General features: G+C 49.4%; 1 protein-coding gene across 1 annotated transcript in view; it reads right to left on the bottom strand.

Moving 5' to 3' along the window:
* Positions 1-9,215, bottom strand: part of ADAMTS16 (ADAM metallopeptidase with thrombospondin type 1 motif 16) — a gene marked incomplete at its 3' end in the record, with an annotated part of 116,784 nt that overhangs the window by 63,619 nt on the left and 43,950 nt on the right. Inside the window, exon 8 of the mRNA XM_011374991.1 lies at positions 7,596-7,733. Within this exon, the coding sequence (XP_011373293.1) occupies positions 7,596-7,733 (138 nt within the window). The remainder of the gene's footprint in view (positions 1-7,595; positions 7,734-9,215) is intronic.

The raw sequence follows: 9,215 nt of genomic DNA, 5'->3' as shown, positions 1-9,215 counted from the left end.
TGGCCTCGGTGAAGATCCACAGACACAAGGTGCGAGGGATGGCGCCGTCACTGGACGAGACGTCGATCCTACGTGCAGGGTCAGAAGGTTTTTCAGAGCGAACTAAGCAGCAGCTATGACGTCCAATGGTAGGAAAGTGCCAAGAGCAGCGAGTGGCTCGCTGGGAGCCCTCGATGCACGATCTGTCTGCTGCCGTCACCCCACTCGTGACGCCAGTGCGTATTTATAAGTAAAAAAAAAAAGTGAACGAAAGCATAAATAACACTCCAGGACAGGAGTTATTTGTCCAATTTCCACAGCATCTGTCTCTAATGGGTCGCACGTGATTTCTCTGTACTAGTTCGATGGTCCCCATTGTCTCCCACAGGCCATGGTCAGGGCTGGTGACACTACTCCCCGTCCACGGACAGGAAACTCAGGACAGTGAGCCGGGCTGACTGGCCACTTGAGAAACGGAGAAATTACAAAGAGCTTCCCAGATTCAGGAATTGTTATAGTTCGTGCAACCCATTATTCATCATTCAGCCTTAAACCTTAAATCGAAAGGGCTTCTGCTTCTCGCGATGCTAGATCGGCATGTGTCACATGGATCCTTCTCCAGTCACCAGGATGCCATTAAAGTAAACAGGACACGGGGGATGAAAATTTCCAGAGCAAAGGGAGGCACGGAACGGAACCAAACATCCAGTGCTATTTTCCTCCTCAAAAAAAAAAAAATAAATAAAAGGAATTTGATGAGTCATGAGCAGCTGCTGGAGGGGAAAGCGGGAGTCAAGGGGCTGAGAGTCTGAGCAGCTTCTGGCAGTCTAGGGGTGCTGGGAGACGGGAGTCAGAACCGGGGGTCCTGCTGACGGAGGGCTGGCTTCCTGGCGAACGGCAGGACTGTCGCAGATGCCACAGGAGGGCGACTTCTGAGTGACAGCCGAGCCCGCAGACCGGTTTAGACGGACCAGATGGAGCGGGCATCAGCTCAACCCCCAAGTGGACTGTAATTCCGTTTGTCGATTATGCCCTAATTAAGCCGGGGGGGCGGGGACCTTCAAAGCAAAGGAACAAACAGAAAACTGCAGCGACCCCCTCTGCTAGAAATACATTTTTCATAAACAATTTTCTTATTTGTTCAGAATTACGAAGCGTACTAGGAGATGAGGGCGAATGACTGAAATCCAAGAGAATATACAAATAATAGAAGCAGAGGCCTAGGGAATCCAGATATTGGTGTAAGTGGAAATAAAATTTAAAATTATCGTGATTCATAGTTTCAAGAAAATAGAAGTTAAGAGAAAGATTTTCCCTGACAACTAATATATACAAGAAATATGCTTACGGTATATTATAAAAAACCTAATATTTACATAACTGGAATCCAGAAAAAGAGACTAGAAAGAATGTGGCAGAATTAATATTTGTAACTGAAATGGCCGAGAATGTTCGATAACTGATGGAACGTTGCGAACCATAGATGTAAACACTTCTACAATCCCAAGCAGGAAAAAGACGAAGAACAGCCACATAGGCACGAATTCTACAGGAAACCGAAACCACAGAAGAGTCTCGAAATCAAACAGAAGAAAAGAGAGACGTGTAACTTTCAAAAGAACAACAGGATTGACAGCTGTCTCGTCAACAGAAACGACAGAAACCAAGAAACGACGAAACGATAGCTTCGAGTTACCGGAGAAAGAGCGTTGCTAAACTAGAATCCTATTCAAAACCAAAATAAGACCTTTTTAAAGATGGGTAAAATACAACCAAAAATAAAACATGCCCATGCCAAAACAAGCAAATAACACCCTGACGGGACTTGTTCAGACATAAAAAGCTGGCAGAACCCCAGAGCAAAGCACGTGGTGCCGAGGGTGGCGTCTCTGCTGGAGCACACAGCCCGGGGGCCCGCCACGCCCCGCGGATGGGGCGATGCGGGAGCACACGTCCCAGCGCCGGCGTGTGGGGGTCGCTTCCCGTCAGCGTCACACATCAAGGGCTCAAACTCCACGTGCGGGTCTCAGCCCTGGTCCTTCCGGCGAGGCTCGTGCTTGGGCGTGTTTGCTCTTGTTCTATGGACCAAATCGGGCCACCCAGCTAAGGCCAGGGTCAGTGAGGCAGACGGAGGGGCTCCCCCGGGAGTCGGTGCAGGGAAGGAAAGCAATGCAGACACTTTACCGACGATCTCCAAGGTGATCCACAAGGTCAGAGTAAGAGTGGACTCTGCGAAATGCACCCAGATCAGGCAGCCTACACGTGAAAAGCGAAATAATGATGCTTGCTGGAGATCGTGGGGGAGAATATGTGCGTGACTTTGGGGTGACGGGCTTTTATTTTCAGCAGGGCACAAAACGTGCTCATGCGGAAGGAAGGAAATGGAGAATGTGCACTCCATTAAACATTTAAAAAACCTTCTATCGAAGAAAATAAGGCAAGGTCCTAGGTATCACAGCAATATCTCAAAAGCCTGTTTCCACGCTAGCTCGTGAGCCATAAAATATTAAAAAAGCTCGAGAGATTTTTTTTAGTTGTATTTCCTCCTTTTCCAAGTATAAATTCGAGGGCCCCCAGACAGGTTATGTTACTCGCCAAGGTCAAGACCTTCCCAGACACAAGTGATAAAGACCCGATCAGCACGTCAGCTGGTTCCTGCTGCTGCTCTTCGCATCACGGGCTGTGCCCGCTGCCTCTGCAGGTCACACGAGCTCCGCAGAAACTGCAGTCAGCTGTGACCTGTTGCTCTGTTTTTCATTAGTTGAACATTATTCAGCTGCGTGAGATGTGGCTGGAACGTGTCATTTCCATTATGCCCCATGGCAGGCTCAGTGTGCTCTCTGGTCCAATCAAATTTTTCTCATTGACGGAGGCGGTACGGGGTATGGCAGGGGCCCCACGCACCCCTCAAACTTCCAGGCCTCTGATTGTCACCATGTATTGATGGAGGCTCAGGTGGTCATGGTTCATATTTAAAAAATAATAATAAATTGAAGATGAGTCCATTAAGTTAAAAAAAATGAGCTGAAGTTCCTCCAAGTTCTCGGCCCCCCAGATGCAGACATGAGTAAGTGAGATGAGGTCTGTGTCCGTACGCAGGAAACGACACACGATTGACTGACCAGGCTGATGAATTTACCGCGAACATTATCTGTCCCTCCCAACTCTGCCGAGTACGGAGAAGAGTTGTGTTGACAACGCCGAGTCAATTATAGATTTTTTTTCCATGTACCAAACGCTAGACTCTAATAAAAGAAGACAGATTCACCGCTGAAAGCCAGCTGTTGATCCTTACTCATCGCTGGGGTCGGATCCAAACAGCTGCCTAATTGGTGGGGAACACGACGGGATTCTGACTACTCAGAAATGGAGTCAGCGAACGCGTCGAAGAAGACCCTCTCGGCTTCGCTAAGCTGGAGAGAAATCAGTGTTTACACACTGCAGACATGTCCAGTCCACGAATGGTCATCTCGAGTAAAATAAACCTTCGTCGTGAATTTGACAGTGAGCGTCGTTTCTGGAAAATTTAATCTTCCAAGAACACAAATTTGTGAGCATGTAAAATCTTGCGTATTTGTTTATAATCACGTGGCCCAAAGAAATTAGTAAAATCCCTGAAAATAAAGATTTCTTACTGAACTGCAATAGATTTTTATCGATTGGCACAAAAACAAGCGAACATACTTCAGAGTACATTCAACTGTTTCAGAATCACAGAGCAAAAATGGCTTCGAACCTCAAGCCTTAATAATCATTCTGAAAATCATAGTCTGACTTGAAATTACAGCCCATATTTAATGTCATCGAAATAATTATTCTCTAAGCATATAAATATTTTCTTTCCATGAGTTTTCCTATATTTCTTGGCAGTTAAAATTTTTTTCTGATGCTTATATGATGTTCTCACTGCACCTCGAACTTTGCATCTTCTGTTTTCCAAGCTGTCGGCACATTTCAAAAAATCAAAAACGTCTGTATATCTATCTTCATCATAACCATGAAGATCAAAAAGCAATAAAAAAATCTGAAAAAGAATCTAGAAAATTATAGAAAGGACTTGAGATACAGAAAACTCTAAATGTTTCTTATCACTACAAATAGGAGCATCGTGAGCCTAAAGTGAATGTGATTCTTTGCTACAGGAGGAGAACTCTTGGCACGTGCATACGCGTGTGCACACACACACGTGTGCACACACACATACTGAGCAGCTGCAAGAAACAGCTAAAAACGATTCTAGCCATCCCCTGCTTGACTCCACGAGAATACTGTGTAGGGAACAGCAAATGTCAAAAGGACCCCAAAGGGTCACGCCAGTTGTAATGTCGACCCTGCCTTTTGTGATAAAGAAAAATGACCGAGTGTATATTCCTTGTACGTAGGTTTACATTACCAGGACCTAGATATTGTCCGCAAAATTCTCACTCTTCCTAGGAGGCACAAAATACGAAAAACGGTCATCATTCCTTCAGGCGGCAGATATTTCGTCCAGGGTCTCGGAGTAGGACTGTGAGGGAGGGATCGCAGCTGCGGGCTGGCGTCTCTGCAGGCTGGTGGCCAGGATGCTGGCTCAGGTGTGCCAGCAGGTCCTCTGGAGAACTGAAGGAAGAGGCAGCGGTCACGGTAAACCGGCCGCAGGCTCAGGGCTCCAGGCGTGGGCGTGGGGAAGCAGCCCCGTCGGAAAATGGGCAACCAACGAGCAGAAAACAGAAACGGTGCGTGCCCTGCCCCAGCGGCGTTTAGAAACGAGACGACTTAATTTGTGCAACAGGAGAAAAGAAAAAGGGGGTCTACTGGAAAAATGAGAAAAAAGGAAGGAAGAGAAACGCAGAAAACCTAGACTCCGCAGTCAGGAGGTCAGCGGGACGAGCCCGAGGCCACCCGAGCCCTGAATGGTGTCCGCAGGGGACAGCAGGGTCATCAGACTTTGTCCTTAATCCTTAGTTGGAGTCACGAGTTCTCGGCCATGTACATGGAAGGGACATGTCCACGCACACAGGCCTGAGGCAGCTTCTGGCTGTAGCCGGGCGCTGCTGGGCGCCGCCGACCGGTTCTTCCTGCACCGGGCCGGGCCGGGCCGGGCCGGCTGCCGCGGGGCCGCGGGCTGCCGCTGGCCCTCCACGCGCTGTGGCCTGTTCGCCGGGGGCGTCGCGTCGTGGCAAAAACAGAAATGGAAGAAAAGCGTCCTTGGCGCCTGTGTGGACAGGGCTGGGATGGAACGGCCCTGGGGTCGGTCCCGGCGTGGGCAGAAGGGGGAGGTCACACAGGTGTCGTCGGGTGCAGCGGGGGATGGGCACACATAGGCGACCGTCAGAGGTTTTCTTTATTGTGTTTGTATTAATATTTATAAACAGTCGCTATGTGACATAAATATAATTTTATTGTTACAAATATGTGAAATACATTTTATACGCCCAACGTACCATATATAGAGTATTATGTAAATATAAAGTATATTTATAATATTACATTTTTACAAATGCGTGTGCTTATATATAAATCTATAATTGCATTTATATACATATATAAGCAATTTTATTTTTTTAATTTTGCACTGAGAAAGCTCTACTATCCTTGAAATATTGGTATTTGCCCTACTTCTATTAATACAACCAGATTCTATTGTCTTTTCTTGCTTTGGTTTCTAGAAAGCCTCTAGACCAACTGGAAGCTTCGATACCGCAGATAAAGATTGTCCTCTAGGGTCTACATGTTGGTGCGTTTTTTCTTGGTCTGCGCTTTTCATTCTCATTTGCTTTTCTCTTCATCCGACTTTGACTTCTACTAATGTTTTTTTCTTGCGATAATCCATTCTAATTTCTTGAGGTAAAGTGGTTTCATCTGTTAATTTTTTTCCCCCAAATACGCAATTAAAACGAGTGGCAATTCTTATACTTTCTTTGACGAACCTCAGAACCGTGAGCAAACACGGTCCTCTCTTCTTGATTTCTCGCTGGCATTGAGGGGGTTTTGAAAATAAGGAAGCTTAAGTTTTTCTCTCCTCCCCTGGACTCCGTAGGCAGCTGTGAGTCGGTGAGCTGTCGGCGAGCGAATGCAGCCCTTCTGTGTCTGCTGAATAAACGCATCCTTCGTCCTGAACAAGAGAAGTTCTCACTCCTGAGGCCAAAGAACAACGATGCTCCAGAAATGGCAAAGGTGACATCGGTGTGTCTCCCACGAGGACCAAAATATGACACTGCAATCTGTCCCAGGCCCTGTCCCCCGGTCACAGGACGTGTTCGGGGGGAGCAGAGGCACGTCGGGGGCCGAGGGGGCCCCAGCCCCTGCCTTACGCCCCTGCGTTCGGTTCTGCGCATTGATTCTCAGAGACGAGTCACTCTCAGAGTCAGGAGCTACTCTCCAAAGAAAGATTCTCCCTCATCATCATTTTAGCATTTGAGCTGAGTAATTGTGTTAAGTGCTCGCAGATTAAAAACAAACATGAAAGCTAAGATTGCAACAGAATCGTTTTTCCTCAGCTCTTTGCACTGATGGTTCTTAGATCGGCGGGGAGAGGTCAGGTCTGGTGTCCAGATGCCCGGCTCCTAGAGCCAATTCTGTCACCAGAGAGCCAGGGCTCAGTGATGCCACCGGCGACGTGATTCGGGGCTGACGACACAGCGCACATGTCCCTCCCTGCACGGCCCTCTGTCCTTCTCCTCCAGAGCACACAGCGGCCCTGCCTCAGCCTCCCCCTCACTTTGGAGGGCCCCCGGCTGCGTCCTCACGTCCAGGAACACAGCCCCCGTGCCGCACGCCCTCGAGTCTCTCTCCCCGGCCCCCTCCTGGCCGAGCGGAGAGCAATGACCCAGAAGAGGGCAGAGCCACAGTGTGGAATGGACCTGTGTCTCTGAACGAAGGCGCGGAGCAGAGACCTCAGCGACCCATGATGAGACAAGTCAGGAATAGAGCTGCGCCCTACAGCTTAAGCCCCAGGGCGAACTCAACGCCCGTGAGATTCGGGGACGATCTAACCTACCGGCGGGTCTAAGGTTTTTCTCAAAGTCCCTCTTTCTCTAAAATTTTAAAATCTACTATCTATTGTTCTGGGGAGTCAAGCCCTACCTCCCCAGCGTCCTATGCCCTAAAGGAACTAGTACTATAATGAAATTTCCTAAAAATAATTCTTAAAAATTACAGGATTTAGAGCCAGGTCAAGGTTTACAGAGTCCAGTTTTGCTTTTGATGGAAAAAAAAAAAAGGATTTTGTTAAAAAAGAAAACAGAACAAAAGAAAACAAAACCAAAGAAAGTTCGGCGTGTTTTACCCTTCTGTACACAGACGTGTATGCACTGCATCTTCCTCTTCCTGACCGAACTGTGTAGTTACAGACGTGAGAAATTAAAAAAAGCTAAGTGTGGACACAGTATTCTGGCTGGGTGAGTGTCACACAGACTTCCGAGTTTAAAGGTCCTACGATGTTGGGTTACACCTCCAGGCCCTAAGGAAGCATACGGCAAACTCCTTGGCCATATGAATGTCTTAAGACACTGTCCAATGGGAGCCACCTTGGGAAGTCACACCCAGGCTTGGGGCTGCTTGGACGTGATCGGGCTGCCGAGGCAGTGAACATCCAAGGTGACGAGAGATTCAGGGCCAGGTCCCAAACGTCATACCTCAGAAACCTGCGCAGGTACTGGCGGCTGCAGGGCGACCAGGAGAAGAGCCCGTTGCGTCCCGCCAGCGTGGGGGACATTATGTTCCCCTCGGACTTCGTGCACAGGTTCCCCTCTCCGTCGTGGACCATGCCGAAGCTGCGAGAGAGAGAAACGGCTCTTCCAGAACAAAGAAGCGTTTAAGGGTTGTGTAACACGCCCCAACGCACACACACGTCCTGGTCGGGCAGAGATAAAGAGCCTTATCAGCCAAGCCATGGAGTTGAGCCGCACGCTCCGGACCTTTCCCGAGGAGCTGCTGTCCGCTGAGGTGCGCGCCACGGACGGACATGGGGACTGTCTGGATGTCAGTGAAGGGGAGAAAGAAGCTTTCGTTACTAACAGCGTCTGGGGCGGGGGTCTGGGGGAGTGGGTCGCTTGGTCCCGGCGGAGCCGGGACGCCTCTGCACCCCTCTTCCCTCTGCGCTCCCCTCCGCTCTCCAGGGTGCGTGGAGGACCCAGCCTCTCAGACGTACTGGCGCCGGGATTCGGCACCTGACAGTTTGAGAACGCGCTCTGGCTCCAGCCCAGTGAACGGGGACATGTGAAGCCCCAGAGCCTGTGGCGACCCTTCACATGGTTCTTTACGGGACCTTAAATCCCACAGGGCCAGTCACCGCCCCCTTCCTGTCACCCGGGTGGCAGGGAGCACTGCACCTGTGCAAATGCCACTGGCTGCCTCCCCGCCAAGCGTCCTGCTCGAGGTCCTACACTCTGGCCTGTAGGAGGGCTCACTGGCGCCGTCACCGCCCTGCAGGGCGGACGGCTCCCCGGGGACAGCCTGTGTGACTGTGTGTGAGTGTGTGAGTGTGTATGAGAGTGTGTATGTGTGTGAGTGTGTGTGGGTACGTGCGTGCGTGTTTGTATGTGTGTGACTGTGTGTGAGTGTGTGAGTATGCATGTGCAAGTATGAGTGTGTGTGCATGTGAGAGTGTATGTGTGTTCTGAGCATGTGTGTATGCGTCTGAGTGCGAGTGTTAGTGTCTGAGTGTGTGTGAGAGCATGTGTGTGAGCGTGTGCATGAGCATGTGTGTGTGCGTGTGTGCACGTGAATGTGAGTGTATGTGCGTGTTCTGAGTGTGTGCATGTGTATGTGTGTGTGAGCGTGAGTGTGTGTATGTGCATGTGTGAGTGTGTGTATATGTGTGTGTGCATGTGTATGCGTGTGTGAGTGTGAGTGAGAACATGTGTGTGTGTATGTGCATGTGTGAGTGTGTGTGCACGTGTGAGTGTGTATGCATGAGCGTGTGAGTGTGTGTGAGTGTGAGCGTGTGTGCGTGTGTGTGAGTGTGTATGTGTGTAAGTATGCATGAGTGTGTGAGTGTGTGAGTGTGAGAGCATGTGTGTGAGCATGTGTATGTGCGTGTGTGTGTGCGTATGTATGTGTGTGTGTGCATGTGTGAGTGTATGCATGTGTGTGCATGTGTGAGTGTATGCATGAGTGTGTGAGTGTGTGTGAGTGTGAGCGTGCGTGTGAGTGACCTGAGTGTGACGAAAGGGCGTATCCAAGAAATCCTAACATGCAAATATTGTCCAATTTCTGCAAAACTCCTGCTCGCGACCGTGGGCGATGTGGTCATT

Source organism: Pteropus vampyrus, unplaced genomic scaffold, assembly GCF_000151845.1.
Source record: "Pteropus vampyrus isolate Shadow unplaced genomic scaffold, Pvam_2.0 Scaffold258, whole genome shotgun sequence".
NCBI classification, from domain to species: domain Eukaryota; kingdom Metazoa; phylum Chordata; class Mammalia; order Chiroptera; family Pteropodidae; genus Pteropus; species Pteropus vampyrus.
The sequence above is the reverse complement of the archived record's forward strand: the minus strand, read 5'-3'. Positions and strand labels throughout refer to the sequence as shown.